Source organism: Chroicocephalus ridibundus, chromosome 6 (genome assembly GCF_963924245.1).
Source record: "Chroicocephalus ridibundus chromosome 6, bChrRid1.1, whole genome shotgun sequence".
In the NCBI taxonomy this organism is placed as follows: domain Eukaryota; kingdom Metazoa; phylum Chordata; class Aves; order Charadriiformes; family Laridae; genus Chroicocephalus; species Chroicocephalus ridibundus.
Window position 1 is genome coordinate 3,435,232 of NC_086289.1, and position 20,954 is coordinate 3,456,185.

Sequence of the window (20,954 nt, forward strand, 5' to 3'; positions counted from 1 at the left end):
TCTACAAAAGGATCGTCTATTTTAATACTAATGTTTTTAACCAATGTGCTGCATGGAGCACGTACGTCCTCAATGAGATAGTCAATAGAGTTCATTAGTTTATATTTTAAGGGATGAAATTATGCTGACTTTAGCTGTTAAAATGTAATTGATAATGGCTGAGTAGGGAAAATTTAGCATTTGGGTATTTAAAGCTATATATAGGATAATCCTCGACTGCTTGCAAGGATAGGGGGTTCCTGGGAAGGGGGGGTGATGAAGAAAATGTGTGCTGCAGAGGTGAGACGCGAGGGGTAAATGCAGACAGAGTTCAAAATCCAGAGCAACTGGAGGTGAGTCCATGGGTCTAGTTTCGGGTAAGGGAAGAAAATGTACTTTTCTGTGAAGAAAAGCAGCTGCTAAGAGGCCTTTCTGCATGTGCTTCCCGATCCCAGCTCTTTTCCAGGTTTATTTGTGCTGAGATTGGTGCTGACGTTACCACCGTTATCCGGGGGATGTGACTGTCCCTGGCGCGGTTCAGAGACGCTCTCAATGGCACAAAGCCGGCACGAGGCACGATGCAGGGATCCGGCTTGGGAACGGCAGCGTTTTGCACCCATTGAATTTCTGCTGGGACATTTATGCTCTGAGCTGGGGAAAGGCATGGTCTGGATCACTGAATGGTTCCCAGCCTCTGCTCCAGAACAGACCCAAATCCACGGTTCCAAAAATCAATTTTTTAAGTAGGATTGCACGGTCGTTGTGCCTTCTGACGTACAGACACCTATTAGGCCAGTTTTGCCAATTGTTTCACGCACAAGGAACGTGGGGCCAATCTGCAGAATTAAGTATCAATATCCAAAGTGCGATTTGGGAAGAATCTTAATAAATGCAAAATAAATCTGCGCAATGAAAGTGTGCGAGGATTTACAGGATTAGGATCTTTCTTTCTACTGCTCTGCAGCATTCTGCGCAACATGTGGGCGTTACATGTATTTTGGTGGTACGTTAAGGAATAGATAGTCTGTATTTAGTTATTCTCCCAGACAGTCAGTAATAATAATTTGAATGAGGAGGATTTTAAAAAATGCATCTGGCAACTCTGTGGGTGTGTTGGTTGTTTTTTGTTGTTTTTTTTTTTTTCTTTAAAAAAAAAAAACCAAACCAAACCACCCCACAATATAAAATAAGTCGGAGGCACCAGGAACAACTCTGAAATAATTATGGAACTAATAAATAATCCCCGAGCTCTAACGTATGCAGATGGCTTTCCAGAGGAAGCAGCCAGGGCTGTGTGTGCAGCAGAAACGGGGAATCCTTGGCAGCTGGGAGGGAGAAGGCGGGGGGGACCCCAGAGGTGCCCCCCGCCACCCCCGCCGGAGCGGCGGAGGTGCCTGCGCGGCGGCGGGCGGTAGGACCCGGCGGAGCGGCGGGCGCGGAGCTCATTTGTTCCACGCTAATGAGCGCGGGGAGCGCAAGCCAGCGCGGACGGGCTGCTCCTTAATTGCAACGGTCAGCAGCATTTCCCTTGCCAAAACAAACAAAACAAACAAAAAAAAAAAAACAAACCCCAAACCTCTTTAAAAAGGAAGAACAACTTTTTTTTTTTTTAACTTTTTTTTTCTTCCTTTTTCTTTTTCTTTTTTTTTTTTTTTTTTTTTTTTTTTCCCCTCCCTCCCCTTAAGAAAGCAGAGCCCAACTCATCAGCGGGAGCAGGAGGGGTTTTGGAGTTAACTGCATGCAGGAAATCTCTCACATCCTGAGTCCCGGCTCGCTCCTCTCTGTAACTGTATATTATGGTGCTGCTCTCCAGCCCCAGCTGATGAAAGTTTGTCTCCCTCCGTCTGGGCTAAGATGTCAAAGCCTCTCCATGCCGAGCGGCAGCGCTTCCCTCCTCCGCACCCCCCAGCCCAGATTTCCATGCTGCTGCTGCTCAGCCTCAGCTGGCTCTTCTTAGCATCACCCAGAGCGCAAGGTAAGTTCACGAGATAGAGAGAGAGAGATTTAATTTTTTTTTGGTGTTTTTTTTTTTTTTTTTAAAAAAAAATACTTCCTCACCTTACGCTCCCTTTTAAGGGGACCAGCAACAGAAAAATGACTTTTAACAAAGCGCACCCACAAGCTCCCGGCGCGGATTTTGCGCGCCCCCCCCCCCCCCCCTCCCGCCTCCCTCCCCCGCACCGCGGCCGCGGTGCGGGGGAGGGAGGCGGGAGGGGGGGGGGGGGAACCCGCGGAGGATGGGGGGTGCCCTGCGGGGGTCACTTATCCCCTCAGGGGTCCCCTGTGAACAGCAGCCTTGGGGCTGAATTCAGGTTTTGAAGAGTATTGTCAGAGAATTCCGACTCGTGTTTCCAGCCGGCGAGAATTGCCTGGAAAAAGCCAAATCCTGCTGGTCAAAAAGCGTCTCTTTCTTTTTTTTTTAATTTTTTTTTTTTTTATTTTTGCCGGGTAAAAGTTTCCTCGCCGCCGCGTTCATTCAGAGTGACCCGGGGAGGGGTGGGGGGGGCAGATCGGTGTCTTCAGGTTTGGTTTGGTGTTTTGTGGTTTGTTTTTTTTTTTTTTTTAAAGATGTTTTTGCAAAGTCGTGGCAGATGGCGGGGGGGGGGGGAAGAGCCTAGAAAAAGTCACCCGTCTCTTTGTACGCCAAGTCTGGGGCTTTTTCGGGAATCCTTGGAGGGCCCAGGCCCTATATTTTACGCGAGAGTGGAAGGGAGATTCTCTGGCGTAAATATATGTAGCAGCGCTGAAGGGTGCGCGTGTCCCTACGTGTTACTACAAACTCTTGTCCCCCCGGGGTCTTTTTTGGTGGTTGGGGTTTTTTTGGGGTTTTTTTTTTTTGTTTTGGTTTTTTTTTTTTTTTTTTCATTGTAACTTTAAACTTTGTAAATGTTTGCTTGTCTCCAAATGTATGCGCAGCGACTCTTTCGCTGGGACTTGGGCTCTGGACTTGCGAAGAGGAAGAGAGAGATAAACTTTATATCCCGTTAGCCAGCACGTTGAAATCCTAGGGCAGACGGAGCAAGTTTAATGGAGCGGGGAGGGTTTATGTTAATGAAGTAACGGGAGGTGAAGCTTTGCTTGGCCTTTGTGAGGGGTTCTTAATTTCTCTTCGTTAACATTGGTGTTTACACCAAAGCAGCGTGTATGGGTTAAAGCCTGCAGCAGTTCTCAGGTAGATGAGGAGAAACAGGTCCCCAGCAGTGGTGGGTGGAGGGGGGGGCTGTTTGGGTGGGGGCACCACGTGCCCCTTCTCTGAGCGTGGGACCCCCTGGGGCTGCCCGGGGCCCTCCCTGTGTTGGAGGTGGGCTAGCACAGAGGGTAAACTTGACCACGTATCCAGGAAAGTTTGAGGTAAGATGCTTCAAGCATTCACCCGTGACAGAAATGAAGAACTAAACGTACCCCAAGCAGTCGTCCCTCCAATAAAATAAGAGGGCAAACTGCAGGTGACTTGGATCTAGCACACAGATGAGAGGGCGGAATGGTAAGTGGGGGTGGAAATCCTGCTACCTGTGGTTTGGGATCCCCCGAGAGCCAAGCTGAAGCTCTGGGGTTCCGTTTGCGCCGCTGAATTGAGCTCCCGTAGAGTTTGTGTCAGCTGCTCATCTTCATGGTGCCCATCTTCTGGTGCCTGAGCTTGAGCAGCAGTGCTGCTTGCTGACCCAGCTGGATTTTAGGTTTGCCTTGACACATCCCTCCCACTCCTTTTCTTCCTGTAACATGTCTCTAACTTGCTCTTTTGCATCTGCAGCCAGAGTGCCCGGCGAGCAGAGCATCCTCTCCTTTAATTCCTTTTTTTTTTTTTTTTTTTTTTTTTATCCCGGGGAAGCAGAGACCAGCTTTGGCTTTGCCAGAGCGTGTGCTGCTCTCTTGGTGGCAGAGGTGCTGAAAGTTACAGCCGCCTGTTTTGAGACCCAGCGAAGCTGCCCGGTGACGAAAAGTCCTCTTAGCTGTGCTGGCACGCATCTCCACCGCCGTTCTGGAGCTTTGCAACCTCTACCTTTACCGCCGCGCCTGCCCTGGGCCCGGTTTTAGGGATCTGAGGTGCTGCCAGGACATGCTAATTTTTATATAAACGCATGCTTAGTGATGAAGACAGAAGTTTAAATTATGCGATGTCTTGAAAACTGGTTTTGAAATGTGGCAAGAGATAAGCATAACGTGGGACTGCCCTAGTAACAACTCTTAATATTAAACAGAAATTCTCAGGTTATGAGATAGACAACTTAAAGAGTAGCCTTGCCGCTCACTTTTAGTTTCCTTTCCAGTTTTTATGGTTTTACAATGGCCTTTTCCAGTTTTCGGTGTTGCTAGCTGTTGGTTGTTGGCTAAAGGACCTCATGGACAAAAAGGAAAACCAACTGAAGTACCAGCCTCAGCAAAGCGAAATGAGCTTTGCTATCCCGGCGGAGGGTAGTACCTAGTAGGATAAGATCTAATCTTAGAGATTTAGTCAAATGCCTTAAAATCTACATCTGTATAAGCTTTGTGCAGAGTCAAGGCCTTCCTGTATCTGCAGGGCAGACCATGAAAGTGATGGTGTGTAAAGGTAAACTCCAAATTAGTGTGTGTGTGTAAACTCTTAAATCTCTTTGGGGTATTAGGCGCTGGCTGGAAGAACAGCGGAAAAATGAAAATCCTAAAATTGCAGTTGAGAATTTTTTACCTTCAATTAAAACAACTTTCTCTCAGTTTTTATTTTTGTTGCTGACTGCAACTGTGTTGGCTGGAATAGAAATAAATTGCAGAAGGAGAAATCTTTCCTTCTCTCTCGCTCTAAAACTGATCTCTCCAACGCGCTTCGTGTTTTGGAGCTCACTTTCAAATACTCTCCTCTTTCAAACCGTTCCAGCGTCTGTGGCAGATATTTACGGTCTGTGTATAATCACCTTCTTGTCTGCCGATTATCCCTATCAGGTCCCCTGCAGATAGCCTGGCATGAGCTGTCACTGTCCGTGGGGCTCCGTAGATCCATGCCAAAATACACCAGCTGAGGATACTATGCCCGCTCTTCGAATCATGTTCGTGTCGTTAGCTCTGCCGCTCGCTGGGGAGCTGCCGGCTTGTTTGCCAGTGTTTTGTCGGGGCTTCTCATCTCTTGCTTTCCTTGAGATTTTTGGAAAGGTCGCCATCCAGCCGCAAAGAGCATCCTTGATTGACAGGCTATGTTTTGGGCGGCTTTTCATCCTGCTCTAAGGACACATGAGTGATGGTGGTGGATCAGGGCTGTGTTTATCTGCTACTTCCACTCAGGCTGTCAGCTGCCGCTGACGCTATTGATCATGAAATTCTGTTTTAAAAAGGCTGAATTTATGTAAAGACTTATTTGGTCCTCCACCAGCCTTGTTCAGACCTTGCCTATCCCAATCCTGACAGATTTATCACTAGTGATCCCTATTTTTCTAACATATCTCGCATTGCCAGTGCAAATAGTCCGAGGAGTCCAGCTGGGCTGTGTTTTATTAGCGTTTATGTGCATCCTTTTGGGCAGTACCGTTTGCGCTCCAGGGCTGCGGCGTTGCACGGGAATGGCGAGCAGCCTCCGCCAGCCCGGGGTGGCCGAAGCTTCCGCTGGAGGTGCCACCAAGCCTCCTGCCAGAGAACCTGACGTTTGGAGGCTGCACGTTTGAGGGCCGATGGGATGGGGTTTGGGCCTGACTTTTGCCGTCAGAGTTGGAAAGCGAGAAGTGACATTTCCGGGGTGTTTGCAATTAGGCCTGAAATACCGTTAACGTTGATATGGCCAGGCGCCGCTCCACCGGCAGGCTCTCCCCAGCTCTGCATCTCACGCAGCATCCAGCCCTGCTTAGGATGCCAGGCCCTCCATGCTGTTCACCTTGGAGAGGTTTTTTAATTTAATGCCTTTTTCTGTTGCCTTTGTTTTTCCTCTACAAGTTCTTATATTTTACTCTACATCATCTCAGATTCTGCTCTTCATGTTGCGTGCACCTTGTACTTGCATTTCAAGTAGCTTTTCAGATTACTCCTAGGACAAAAGCACGTTATGTCCAAAATTTTCTAGTACTAGAGGCCTAAGTCACGCCTGCAGAGGTTTCTTGTAGGCCCTGCTGAGTCTCCAGGGCAAACCTGTGACAAACAAAATTAAAAATCCATGGTTTGCGTAAGTCTGTTAGAGGGTTGGCGGTTGATTCTCGATAGGACAGTGCAGCCCAAAAGGACAATGCATCTTGTTTCTCGCTAACACAAAACAAAGTGCTTCAATTGCATTAAATTTGTATCTTTTTGATAAAAGGATTGCACTGAGAAAAGGTCTTGTTTCTTAGGAGGTCCCTGCTCCAGGACGTTGAACCTTCTCTTTTTAGTGTCTGAGTAAGACACTAAAGAGTAAGAGTTGGATATCGAGGGTGGTGTTGGCATCCGTGGTTCAGAAGGTGACTTGATTGGCTGCATCATCTAATCAGAAATGCTGACTCCTCGGTTAAATCACTTCATGTTGTTTCATAAATTTTTTTACACCCTATATAAATGAGGTTCGCTGCTTTCCATGACTTGGAGATAGGATGGGAAATACTTGGTTAGCTTGGGGGCAGGGGGTTGTCCATTCAGGAGGCCAACGGGATGGAACCGCTGATTTGATGAACACATTCTTTCTTGTCCAAAATATATAATCTAATAAGGCAAGAAGTGAATTTTTTTCATGGCCTGTTAACCATGCTGGGTAATACACAGAAAGGCATGAAAAGTCTTTTGGCGCAAAAGAATCTTTAACTACTTATCATATTCTGAGATATTTGTTAAGAGGAACCGTGTCAGTCCCTGTAAATTTAGTCCAATAGTATATGTCAGATGCGTTGAGTGAAAAACCTTCTTCCGACAATGGCGAAAGTTTGCCGTTTTTGTGCTTCTAGTTAATGTTTTCTAATTCTGAAAACAGCTGACCAAGTGAGAGAAATAAACCTCATGGGTGACTGCTTACCTTTGAAAGAATATATTAGAATATAAACTTCACCGAATCCCCGTGTTTATGGCATTTTGTTTGGATGTAGTCATGTAAAAAAGAATATTGAAAAAATGAAAAATCTGGACTTTGTCATAATGCTGCATTTAATAAGGTGAGCATGTGGGCCTGACCCTGCGTGGAGCTTCGCTTCGCCAGTGTCTTTATTCAGCAGTGACGGCAGTGTGCTGAAGAGCAGTTAGAAGTTAGAAGACGTGAGGAGGAGAACTATTCAGTCTGGACTACTGAAGTCTGTATCGCTTTCCTTTCCTGCCATGGAGAGCGCTGCGGGGACAGAGCTATAGCTGAGAATAAACTGTGGCCTTCGCAGCTTCTAGGGGAGGATGCAGCATCTCATTTCTGATCCACGGCCCTTTTTGAACTGGAGGTCATAAAACTGTATCCAGGTTAAAAACCGCTCTCGCACGTTGATGCAGATGTTAAAGCATGAAGTACGCATGCCAAGTGAAATAGTATTTATTTCTTCGCGTATTGCCTCTCAAGTGAGGAAAATGCACCCCAATGAAGAGACGCTTTGATTAAACGCTTGTGGTTGAGGGGAAGGCCCGGGGTCATTGCAGAAGAAATCCTCACGCCTCAGAAAGAAGGAGCTTGTCTATTTATTCTGGGTTGTGTACATTCCTTGTTTGTGAGTCTGATCCTCAGCTGGGATGAACTGTCTCGCCTCCGTGGATGTGGCTCCTTTCTACAAGCTGGTGGTGACGTTCCGTGCTGTTCATTTAAAATCTGCTCGGCGGGATGGGAGGATGCGTCGGTTAGACGAGCAAAGCTATGGGGAAGGTATCCTGGGGGTTCTCCCTGCCCTGAGGAAACAATAAAAAGAAATGGTCATTACTCCCGTAGCTCACCTCCTGAAGAAGCCTGTGAAAGTCAGGAGTTACGGACTGATCCGCTCCGTATGGTGATGTTTGTTCTGAGGTGGCACACGTAAGCCTGAGCAGGGTAGGTGGCTTCAGCAACATTAAGTAACTCTTAAGTTTTCTGGTCATTCGCGTTTTGAAAAATAGGAAGACAGAGTTCAGTGACAGCTTACGTTAGCACAGGTGCAGATAATTTTTCTTTTTCTGCTGTTGTGTAATGCGAGTAGCAGGTATTCCCCATGCAAACAAAAACGCCTGATGGATATTAACTCCCCGGGCCAGTAGCTCATTTGCTAGGCTTGGGAAAGAACTACGGCTCGTTTCCCATCCACGTTTACCTAAATTAATACTGAAATTTGCTTCAGCTGGATTTTCTGTGTTTTCAGTGGGATTTCCCAGAGAACGTCTGAATGAAGTTGTGTGCGTGTGACGAGCACAACTCAAACTCCCACTCAATACTTTTTTTTTTTTCACTGATGGTTGTATATGGGAAGGAACATCCCTCCATACAGCTATGCTAGGGATTCCTTGTACTCAGTGGGGGAGGCTAGTAAATCCTTGGACAAAAGGATTGTACCGTACCTTTTAAAAGACCGAGAGGAAATTGTATTTTGGGCAGCAATTTTGAACTTTTATTCGGTGGAAAGTAGCCTTTCTTGAGGGTTCGGAGGGCAGGAGCTGGAGAGGAACGCTGGATCTGGATTTTCGTGTAATTATGTGGATTCATTGCTGAAAAGTGAATATATTCAGTGCTTTTTTCTTTGACATTGGAGCTCTACGGACTAGTTGTGTCTGAGCTTGTAAAACACAGGTTGTTACTTCTCTACTCGAATAAGTCTTTTTGTTAGGTGCTGCCTCGCTGATGCTGAAGGGTGAAAGGCTGAGTTTATAATCAAAATGAGAATCTCTGGGAACGGGATCTTTTGGGGAAGGAGCAGCGGTTTGGGAAGAAGCAGATGTGCCCTAGTAGTGCCTATGCTGGGGTGATGCTGAGTTAAGGTAGGACATCCTTCACTATGGCATCCTGGAAATTCCTGTGGGAAAGGCGATCCTCACTGTTTTTCACCTATTATTAATCCTGTCCTATGTTTTTTCATGAGGAAGAATGACTGAGTCAATTTATACGGCGTGCATCAGGACTTGGAAATGAAGCAAACTTAAAACAGGATTTGCAGCAAGAGGACAGAAGTTCTCCTAAGCCGTTATATCACTTGCCTTTCAAAGCTGCTTTGGGGTTGAATCTTGTACTTACAACTTGCCCTTTTCTGTGCACTCTCCGGGCTGAGCAATTCCGTGGGGGGAACCTCTCGATACATACCCATCACCCGGTGTGCCGAAGTGCCCTCCGCCTCAGTGCTTCCCTGCTTTATTTCTCTCGTATTTTGAAATGTTCTCTTCTAGGAGAGAGAAAAAAAAAAAAAGACAACTCTGTCTTTGGACTGGTCCTGAATAGTAATCCCTCAGTCAAACGTAACAACATCACAAATGAGCCTGGGCAGCTGTTTCCCAAATATAGTATACGTATACATTCTATACACAGTAATAAAGCTGGGTTTTCACTATTTGAAACCTTCCGCAGTCTCCCTGCCCCCTCCTGCAGTCAATGGCAAATGTTGTTCTCAAAACTCCACTTGTCACATTTTGTTCTCGAGAACAGGGAGGATATTGAGATATACTGGCTTCTTTCCTTGAGTGCATTTCAATATGTATTTTGTATAATGAGAGCCCAAATCCTTCTCGCATTACTTAGGCTTTAATCACACTGTGCTCTCCCAAGATTGCTTTAATCGCATTTGCATCAGCAGGAGTAACTCTGTATGATGAGCAATATTTCATCTGCAAACAGAGGGGACCAATCTCGGGCGCGTGATGAGGAAGGAACTGGCTGTCCTGGATTCGTTACAGCGCAGCTCTCTAGCGAAGAATGGGGTAGCATCCTGATTTGAGAAATGGATATTCAGGAATTAGAATGAACAAAAGCTATTTTTACAGTTTTCTTGAGGACCTGTCAAGTGTGATAGTTCTCTTTTAATTTCCTAGTAAATGGCTTTTTGGCATGTGTTAACTCCCAAGAAGCGCGATGCTGCCCGGTGCAGCAGACATCATTTTGTACTCTAGCCATGACATTACCGTATATGAGAACTGAAAAGTTATATAGATATTACACCAATATATAAACCATGTGTGTTAGAAAGACAAGTTCAGTTTTGAAATATTTGACTTAGCTATGCTTTTCACTTTCAATCTGTGCCAAACATGTGCTTGAATGACTGATGGAGTCATATGGTTCCCTGAATAAAGCACTTTATTGTGCGCAAACTTAGAGCCTTCCAACAGTTGTATTACAGAAGCTTGAAGATTAAGATGATCCAACTGCTTAGGGGGTATGTTCCACAATGAACATTTTATTTTTCTTTTTTTTCCCCCCCCTCTCTCTCTATTTTTCGCCCTAAAATGTGTCATTAGTTTGTTCAGCTGGTCGCGCGGTGACACTGACCGCAGAGCCTTTAGTGGAGAAGAAACAGCAAGTTACCCTCAAATTTAAGCTTTCACTCCCGTGTCCATGTTAAACTGTTGAACACATGACTTTTTCCATGGAGTTTATGGGCTTTCGTGGGGGAGGGGTGGTAGGGCTGTTTCCTGTGGCAGATTATTTCATCAGCAGAATTAGATTTAGGAAGGGAATAGCTCGTGCAAGAACAAGTGATGACAGGAGATAGTTCTTAGAATTTATAAAATCAAAATATTAAAAAGCATGTTTCTAATGCTGTTTAGTTAAAAGGGATCAGTGCCTCTCAAACTCCAATTTCTCATCCGGGCGGTCAGTGCCCGTGAAGCTGCTTAGTGTGAAAGATCAAGTGGAGATGCTGCGGAGTCGCGCACGGATCAGTTCAAAGTTGACAGACCTGTCAAGCTGGCGAAGGGATGATCTTTCATTGGAAGCAGAAAGAACAGAAAATTAAATTCAGAAACGTGCGGAGTCATCTTACTGTTGCCTGTCCTCAGGCTCATCAAAGACCTTTGCTGACTTTTGATGTTTTAAAAAATTTTGTACCTGAGTTGTAATTTTGCAGCGTGAAGGAAAAGGCAAGAATCAAGTCCAAGAAGATCCACAGAATTAGTTGCGTTCCAAAAGTTACTTGTGCTTAAATGCTTGAGGTCTTGGGTTTGGGAATGGGGGAGGAGTGAGAAGACAAGCAGAACTTTGTTTTAGTTAGGTGGCTTGCTTGCCTTTTTTTTTTTTTTTTTTTTTTTTTTTTTTCTTTTAAAGAATTATTTTCCAGGCAGGCCATGAAAAGCCTAATTTTACTAGATTTTGCAGAGAGAATCAATATACTGCTTAGACGTGCAAAGGTTAGTTGGAAAAATAATTTATGATTTTGAACAAATAAAAACTTTTCTGTAAGAAAAAGATTTTTATTTTATGCACAGTCAAATCTTGCCCAGACTTTTGTGCTTGTTCTCAGGTGGGGGCAGAGTCTGGCATGTTATGTGCTGTCTCTTTTAAAGCTGTGTAAGTCGCTTTTAGCGGGATAATGGGAAGTACCTTATCAGTCTGGTGGAGCTTCTGATTTGTGTCCTTTCTTTTGAGAGGGCGGCTGTGTCTTCAGATGGTGGTTAGTGTAAAATTTAAGATGCATGGACAGTTGACTTGAAGGCAAGCTATTGCTCATTCGACCCTATGCAAGTTACTGGGCTTTCTTTCTTTAATCGTTACCCACTGGAAATCTTTTATGGGTTTATTTTGCAGCATTTCCTTATTTATTACCAGATATTATTATAACTTGTATTTTTGTTATGTTAACAGGTGACAATTTATTATTTTTCCTGTTTCAAACAGAACGGGTACCATCGCAGAAGGTGGTTTCAGCGAGATCTGTACCTGGATAATGTTTAGCTTGGGTAATGTTTGGGCTTTTGCTGGAAGACGGATTGAAACGGAGGACTGGGAGTACGCATCCTCCCCACTCCTTGGCTGGATAGTTGGATAGTTGACACTTTTTGGTTTTGGCATGATATAGTCTGAGTCCTAATGTTAACAATTTCCATTTAAAGCGAATTGATTTTTAATTTATTTTTTTTTTCCTTAATGCACAAGAGCTGGCTGCAGTCCTCCTTTGCTCTGAAGTCCTGTATTGCAATCCAATCTAACTTCATGTGTAGCCATTTTCTGCTCTTGCCATCTATAAATATATCAGCGCTGGCAAGATAAATACCAAGAGGTATATAAAGCTAAAGGATATTCATGGGCCCTGTCATCTTTGGTTTTCTAGATTATGCAAAATAATTCTCTTTAGTTCCCTTCTTGTAATTAAGTCTTTCCACTTCCCTGATCACCCTGGCAGCCTTTCCGATCCACCAGCTCCAGGCTGAATTAATGTTCCGTGAACGCAGGTGAGGAGAAACGCCCGCAGTATTCAGATGTTCTTGTGTTGGTAACTCTCAGCAGTAACTTCAATGTCTGATATTCACTGCAAACACCTCTTTTGATGCATCGTTCCAGGACTGTCTTTGCTTCATGTGACATCGATGTCATAGTGAATAGCATGTATGGATCTTTCTTGTGTCATTTGCCTTTGGGGATGACCACGTAGAGCAGAAAACTTACTAGTCCCTAAGAATACGGCCTTCCATTCTGTACTACGTGGTCTCAACCCTTTGCTCCGGTCTGCAAGTTATTGGGTTCTTTTGTAATATTCCTGTCCTTCTCTGTGCAGATGTTGTCTCCTAACTTGGAGCACTGGAATTCAGGAGGACATTTCTGCACATTAAGTAAAGGTTGCCGATAGAAATATTAAGGCTGATCCTACTACATTTTCTTACTAAACCTTGACAGAAGCCTTCCTTTACCTGGTTGGTTAGCGATGTGCTTGGTGGGTAGTCTCTATTCCTTACCCAGTTTCACGCCCTTCTTAAATTTTCTAAGTTCACCCCCATAGAATCATAGAACCGTAGGGTTGGAAGGGACCTCTGGAGATCATCTAGTCCAACCCCCCGCCAGAGCATCTTGAAGGGCAAATGCTTGGCCCTCTCACTGTGTAAGCTTGGTAATTTTGGATTAAAAAGTTCTATTTTGAGTCTGGAGGCGATATAAAAATCGGCCCAAATAAGACACAAGAGAGAAGTAACAGATGGGGGGGAATAAAGCTCTTCTGATGGATGTCCCTGTTGGCAGTGGTGGCTCTCTTGGGGTTCCTGCCCAGCTTGCTGGTGTGGCGGCACAGAGCAGATCCAAGGTATCCTGGGCTATCGGGGAAGCCAGCTGCTGGGAGAGCCTGTGGGGATGCCTCCATACCCTGCCACAAAACTAATTGCCAATGTTCCGGTGAGTGCAGGAGGCAGCCGCGTATATACAGCCCTTCCTCCATAGCCAGAAATGGCCCATCCAAGTCGCGGATCCCACTGACTGTGAACTAAGCCGAGGAAGCTGGAGAAAACGAGGAGGGAAATGGATAAAGTATGCTCTTCCTGGCTTCCACGCCTTGCGATACAGAGCAGTGCCGGTAGCTGTTTTCAGTTTGCGGACAGATTACTCTGTCCTATTATTCTTTTCTGTCCTAAGATGATTCCGGTGCATTGGTGCTTTGTTGCAGAGGAAAAAGGCGGCAACTTACAATGCTGAGCCCGTTTGTAATATGAAAGGTAACGCAAGGAAAATAGAATTTAATTTAATTTAGGCTTTTTTTTTTTTTTTTTATTCCCCCACCCGCCGCTTCTGTTATTATGGGTGACACGAAGGGTACCTGGGTGCAGTGTGCCGGGGAGATGGGCTGGAGATGGGCATCCCGCAGCATCACTGGGGCTGGGCTGCAGTGGGGTGCCCTCGGGTGCCTGGGGACCCCGGTGGGGTCACGTTAACGTGTGTGGGACAAGGCGTGCGGATGGGACTCCCAGAACGCACGCTTCCACAACGGGAAGGAAGCGCAGTGTCATATGTCGGCTTCGTTGTAAATCTGTATGTGGATAGATGGATGGTTTTTATAAACCACCCCAGGTCTGACTCCGCACTCCTGTGCCGCGCCGGGGCAGTGGGGAGCAGAACAAGCACTAGCAGGACGGCAGGGGTGTGCAGCTGGGGGGAATTTTATTTTTTATCTTCCGCTTCAGCCCATTTTATCCAGACCCACTCGGTATTGAGAGCATTCACCTTTTTGTTTATCCTGAGGACAAATAAATTGCACTGCCTAACTAAGAGCTTATTAATTTTAAGTAAATGCAAAACTGAAGTGCGTCTGGGCTTCTTCAGGAGGCAGCGGCCATTAAACAAAGATGTCACATCGCATGCTTGGAGTTTATTTTACATAGAGCTCAGAGGAACTGAAATACAAAGCCAAAAGATGAAAACTGTTCTTAACTTCTTTGCCAACAACTCCTTGTATGATACTGAGCAAAGAAGAAAAGTTGTAGAAGTACATGGCAGATGAAAAATATTTAAGGCGCACAAAAGTCACTGACAGATAACATCTACTCATCTCACTATTTGTACGAAGTATCTTTTATATTACTGGGGGGAAAAAAAAAAAGAATAAAGGGTGCTACATCAGCTTGTGGGCTGCTTGTGGATCAAAAGCGTTACCTTCAGCACAGGCTGAAAATAGAAAACAGATAGACACGACTGTGAGTTTTTCATGTGAAAAAGTGGGAGACGAGCTTGCGTCAGGAAGAACTGGACAGAATTTCACTGAAATGGAAAATAAGAAGGTGAGTAAGTAGGTGCATGTGACACAAAAGATAGGAAACCTGGGTCTAATAAAAGTTTCTGGTAATAAAGATGGCCTGATTTTCTTCCCCTCTCATGACACGTTACCAGAATTTAAATTCTCTGATTTCAATTATTACACTATTTATATTGCTGTAATACCAAGAGTCCCCGTAGAGAAGAGGCCTCATTATTAATGTAACGCAAACAACTCTAATGGTTCCAGCTTCAAAGAAATCCTAATGAAAATGGGTAAAGGAGATGAAGAGTGGCAGAGGGGAAATACCAGCACGTCTGCGCGCATGAAGGACGGCAGCACTGGGAGCTCACGGGACGTGATCAGGGTGATGGAAACCCTTTGTTAGCGCAGATCTCCGGTCCTGTCCCACCGCGCTCTTCTCGTGGTGCTCCTTGGACAGGAGGGCTCCGCTTCTGTGCAGAGATGGGTGGCCCGAAACTAACAGAAGAAAACTTGGACTGTGTTTTGTTCAGCCATTGGGCAAGAGCCAGGGTGAAGTAGCCCTCACTGGGATGAATTCTTTGGTGTTTCCAACTTTGAGGCGAGGGCTGTGAGTGCCGAAGGCGCTCCGAGGTTGCCAGCAGCCATCCCACCTGTGTAGCTACTCAGAAGCCCACGCTGCCGCTCTGGGGCTGCGCGTCTGCTTATCTCGTTTCTTCAAAGTTTCCTGCACACTTCCATTCCTATGCCTACCGTTTTTTCACCTGGCTCTCTTTGTATGGTTTTGTGGTTTTTGTTTTTTTTTTTTTTCCTCCTGACTTCGAGTCTTCCTCTACCTCTGTCTTTTCCGTCTGCGTCCTGTTGTTCGGTCGGGCTCCATGGCCCTTCAGATGCTGGCATCTTTCCCTTCTCGACAGATGTGTGTGGGTCGCTCTTCGTTGGCTGCGATCCCTTGTTTTCTGCAACGTGTTCTTTGGAGCTTTGCAGTCGGGCTGCAGAGTCCTATTTAAAGGATCTACCTTTTTATCTTCCCCCTACTTTTATATTTAAAGACTGATCTAGAGCTTACCTGTCAGTTATACGGGTTTCTTTATTATGTAGTCTTTCAGTACGTAAATATAACGACTTTAAATCAGGAAAAACATCGTTATTTGATTTACAAAAGAAACTTAAATGTGCATATATCACACTGAGGACGGTTGGGAGTTAAGCAAGTGCGTAACATTAAGCATGTGCCCAAGCGCTCTTCAGGTTGAGGCCCCGTGACTGGGCTGCGGTGCTTTCTCCGCCTCCTGCAGGAAGCCGTGATTTTTATCACGCCCAATAATTTAAATAAAAGCATTCAGATAAGCAGCAAAATATTTGGCTGAAGGAAAGCAACTAGGCAGAACTTGATCTCCTGTTTTATAAATGCTACGGCTTCAGAAAAGTTTGCAAACTCTAAAGCTTGTCTGTTTTGTTTCCCCCAAATAAATTATCTCTTCCAATAAAGATCCAACTGCTGCCTATAAACCTGTCTTGATGTCTGTCTCCAGACTATCAACGCGTCTGCACAATATGCATTTTCAGTGTGCAGATAAATAAGCATGTGTGTAAGATTAAATTTGCTTGTTGTAACCTTGCTTTGTTACGCACCGCAAGCATCACTTTGTCATGATGAATAGGAGTGGCAAAATCGAACCGCACTTTGTGTAGATATTGTTCCTTTTTCCCCCGTGATATTTTTATAGCGGTTGCACTTTCTGGACCACGCGATGTAATGGGGGAATAACACATCTGTGCGCAAATGCTGATCCCTCCCCCTCTCCTTTTTCTTCCCTTTCGGGTAATGTTGTGATGTTAATGCTTTGCAGAATTAATAAGAAAGGCAACTTGCACATGTAGGAGTACCAGAAAGACTTTGATGCTTCCTGGTCTCTAGCTGCAGCTCCGTGGTGTAAGACTGGGTGGAAGCAATGTAGACAATGCATCCGTGGGAGGAAAAGTGTGCTCACAGGGTTTCTTAAAACTTAGATTTCATGAAACTTTCGGAGTGCAAATCCTACAAAATAATAGAAGGGCCTGAGTCATTTAATTCATATAGTTGAGACTGCTCTAGTGAGCCAAGAAAAAAAAAAAATCAGGGCTAGAGCCAAACTTTTCTCATTTCTGTGAGATATGCTTCATAAATTTCTGTTCTGTGCAGGGACCTCACTGCCTGATAATCAGAATAAAAAGCGGTAAGGTTCTGTTTAGACCCTCCTAGGCAGATGAGATGCCTCCAAAGGGGTGAACCCATTCCTCTGCAGGGTTTGGAGCATCCCTTCCAAGGGCTGACACTCCCGGACCCTGTCACTTGGGCTTGGGCTGTGCTGAAGGTGGGGTGAGAACCCTTTCTCTGCTAGAACACCCGTATTATAAGCACATTTCCTCTCCCAAATATACTTTATCTTTTTATCTTAGCCTTCCCCCCCTTCCCCCCTGCCCTGTTTTAGGGCGAGTGTCATATTTTTAAAAGCATGCTGGAAAATACTGAACTTGTCTTCTTTGCACTTCAGCTTAACCCTAACGGCTGCGTAGGTGTTTTTAAGCTAATCTAACAGTGGCTACAGTGGGCTCATTCTGCCCAAACGTGAAGTCGTGATCCTCAAAGAGCGTTAGGTGGCCCGAGAGGGCAGGGAGGTTGCTGGGGTGGCAGTACCCGGCACTGGGCTGTGTGGGCAGGTCTGACCCGACAGCTCTCCTCTCACTCCCGTAACACGGTTCAGCCGCTAAAACGGTACCCCATCACCTTCCCTCTGCACCTCCTGGCACGAAGGCGATGGGGGGAGGGAAGGCGGGTAATGCTAGCGTTTCTCCACCTTAGTGGAGAACGGACGTGTTTCCAGAGCACCTGTGAAGACTCAGGTCTCATCCTCATGGGGTCCAAGTGCAGCGGAAGGCTCGGTGTGATGCTAGGTCAAAAGTGTGGCAAACCCCGACAGCATTTTGGAAGCCGTCCCTATCTTCACTTCAAGATTTATTCTCACCACCATTTCCAGCTCTTGAAGTAGGATACTGCTTTTTAGGACTCTGCTTTGACAGGCACGATACCATTAGTATGGTTAGTGAGAGGAAAAACACTTGATAAATGTTGCATGCAAATAGCTTTTTGACGTTGTAGTATGAATTGAAGTCGTCTGACTGTGTAGGAGTAGGACATTATTTTACTGGGAGTTTATATTCTCTTCCAGTCTTTTTTTTCCCCACTAATGGGAATGTGCATCCTTGATGTTACGGGGTTCTCAGTATTTCGTGACTCCTTGCGTGTTTGTATAGAAATGCTGAGGCTGCTACGTAAATATTCCGTCTTTTGTTGTACACAGTTCGGGCTTGTTAAAATGGAGTACAACCGCACGTTTCCATGTTTAGCCGACTAAGATGGCTCATTAAGAAACGTTTGGGGGATAATAAAATAGCGAGGATTAAACCTGGTCAATCTGCCGTGTACGATAAACCTGGAGCTTTCAGCAGCCCCGGACCAGGCTGCTGCGTCTGTGCTGTGACTCTGACCCGCAAAGCAGAAATGGGAGGGAGATAAGGGAAAATCTGGGGTCACTGTCTGCGCTTAGGGAGCCTGTGTCGTGCAGGGTTTGTTCACCTTGGGGAGGGCTCCTGTGACACCCCCAGGGCACTGTCCCCCCTCCTACCACCGCTGCTTTGGATCTGATCCAGCGCGGCTGTATCTGGGACGAGGGATGGGGAGAAGCGGGACTGGGGAGTGGAATGATCAAGGCTAATCTTTTACCTTAATTGCGGAAAAATAGTCGTGATAAAATCTCTCTTCTAAATCCCTGCAGCTCGCTTCCCCTCGTAACGGTGACACTGAAAAGACAGGCACCTACTGCATTCCCCCTGCTGTCATCTTCGATGGGGGGGAAAAAAAAAATCAAACTCCAGTACGATAATTAGTGTAACACTTTAAATAGTTGGTGCCGATACCTTTCTGAATTTTTTTTTTTTTTTAAGTCTTGCATCCCAACTCCTTATCTTTGTACCCTGGTATCTCTACTCTTCTGTGCGGTCTTTGTTTTCTGCTGGTGCAGAAACGCACCACCTCATCGACGGTGGAAATCACCTCCAAGCTTCTCTCCCGCAACCCCAGCTCTCTGAGAAATTTGTGGGGGCTTTTGACACTGACGTTATGACCCCACGGTGTTTTAATGTTTAGTTCTTTTCCCGAATTACTTCCTTTCGAAACATGCTGCCGGGTCCCTTAAATAACAAGGTTCGTGTTGTCAGATGCTGTTCCCCACTAACCTGCAGTGCTTCTCCCTGTCCCTAGGCGAGAATGTGGGCAGCAAACTGGAGTCCTCGAGACAGCAGATGCCAAAGGACCAGTCAAAAGACTATGAGATAACAATTCCCTTCCTTTTGAATGGAGAACAGTGGAGACCAGTAAATGGCATTTATTCAAAGGTTAGTCTTCATTTTGCTTGTTATTTTATGCTAAGGTGTATACCAACTGGAAGGATTTAGGGGAAAGTAAACGCGCTTACTTCATCATATCAGTTATAAGAGTATATTTTATATTTTTGTAGAGAGTCTGCTGTCTAAAGTTGTCACCTAGTTTAAGAAAATGGGTAAGGTCTTTGGTTGGAATGAATACATTTTTTACTGTATAGTTGCATTCTCGTTTCTGATGGCAGAAAGGGACGCTTAAAGCGAAATAGTATTTTTGGAGAAGTTAACATACGTTGCTTGAGATTGTATCACGCAAGGGCGAAACAGCCCCAAAACTGAAGGAGGGGCAAAGCCAACACACACGTTTGGTTAAATACAGTCCGACAGCCAGAACTTTAAGGAAAAGCGTAAATAATGTTGCTTCCCTGACTGCAGCCGGGGGCGTTACCCGGAGCCCGTCTGGGATGCTCCGCGGGGGAGTCGGGGATGTCTCCCTTCACGCTCCGCTCTCCCTTTGCCTAACAAGGGGATAACCTGCCACTGGCTGTGACTGAGCAGGGGTCGTTTCCCCCTCTTGACAGGCCCTGATAAGCTTCCTTCCTTTTTTTCCCCTCAGACGTTGGCTGATAATATGGGTAGCTGGTTTTAGGAGAAAAGGGCTGTTTTCTGTCTCTTGCTTGGAGCATGAAGGCAGGTTGTTGTTTATTATCACCAAAAATGTCATGGGAATATTTTACCCAACCTTTTAAACTCAGGTCCGGTTTTGATCCAGCTTACTTTTTTTTTTTTTTTTTTTTAGTGTTCTTTTTATTGTCAGAATGAGGGGAAAAAAAGTTAAATTTTTCTAATAGTTTAAAAAAAAAAAAAAAAAAATCCAAGGAAAAAACTTCACACGCAAACAATGCAAACAGCCAGGGCAGCCCATTAGAAAGAGCTTGCTTTGTTGCATTGGGAAAGGGTTTCATGGAGAAATGCTACTTGACTACTGCCACCGTTTGCGGGACATGGTTTTGGATCAGCAGCTGCTAATTGACAGGAGTAGGTGGGAAAAGAGATTTCAAAACAAGGGATGTGACTTTCAAAAAAAAAAATCTTTGCCCGGCTTAAAATTTTGCTTCCTTTTTCTCTTTCCCTTCCTAAATGGGAAAGAAGGGCCGGTCCTAGTTTTGGATATCCGCAGTGATGAAAGGGATATCGTTGTGGGTGGATAATGGCTTATCTTAGAGAGATAACACAGATGGCTTGGTCCTAGACGTATGTGCAACTCTATTTTTAGATCATTTAATTAGAAGCAGGCATTCTCCATATCGAGTTCTTTTAGCTACTCACTGTAGCTTTCTGAAAGAGTTACAAGAGTATCTTTATGTGAGTAATGATAATGTGATTTATATCATTAATTTGTTTCCCAGAATTGCTTTCAGTTTAAGATGAACATTAGAAAAGATTTGTGGTCTGGTAGAAAGATCCACGTGCTGCATCAGCACTTCTTTTCTTTGAATACTTCTTTTCCATGGAAACTGTTATAAATTAAATACACAAAAGTGCAGATCAGGCTGTGGGAAGAACAGCAGCATTACACTGGTAGAGGAGAAGAGTAATGAATAGCTTGTCACATAAATATTGATCAAAAGCACAAAAGTTAAATACTGTTGTATTTGATGGTTAAATAGGACCTATTGTTCTTCAACTCATTTCAAAGTGTTCCTCCGTTTTATTTTAATTTTATATGAAGTAAAAAAAAATTGCGAAGTAGCGTGTACTCGTAACCAGGGGAATGGTATTGCAATAGAATATATAGTAAAATAAATAATGTAGTGGTTATAAAAATGCCAAAGTATTAAAGTTATTTGTGTATAGATAATTGCCTCGCAATGATAGCCCCATTCTCCAATCCTTTGATCGTAAATACTCCCGCTTAACAATTAGTCCCTGGGAAACCACGCTAGTCATTTAGTGCAGCGTACTCTTTCTTTCCCATCTTGAAGATAAAACTGTCCTTTTATTTACCCCAGGAGTCACTGCAATATCTGTTGGAATATCTCATTCGGAATCTGT

At 44.9% G+C, this 20,954-nt stretch overlaps 1 protein-coding gene across 1 annotated transcript in view; it reads left to right on the forward strand.

Annotated features, from left to right (window-relative positions):
* Positions 1-1,689: 1,689 nt before the first annotated feature.
* Positions 1,690-20,954, forward strand: part of ADAM12 (ADAM metallopeptidase domain 12) — a 189,428-nt gene continuing 170,163 nt past the window's right edge. The window contains exons 1-2 of the mRNA XM_063339585.1: positions 1,690-1,954; positions 18,781-18,914. Coding sequence (XP_063195655.1) covers positions 1,834-1,954; positions 18,781-18,914 — 255 coding nt within the window. The 5' untranslated portion in view covers positions 1,690-1,833. The remainder of the gene's footprint in view (positions 1,955-18,780; positions 18,915-20,954) is intronic.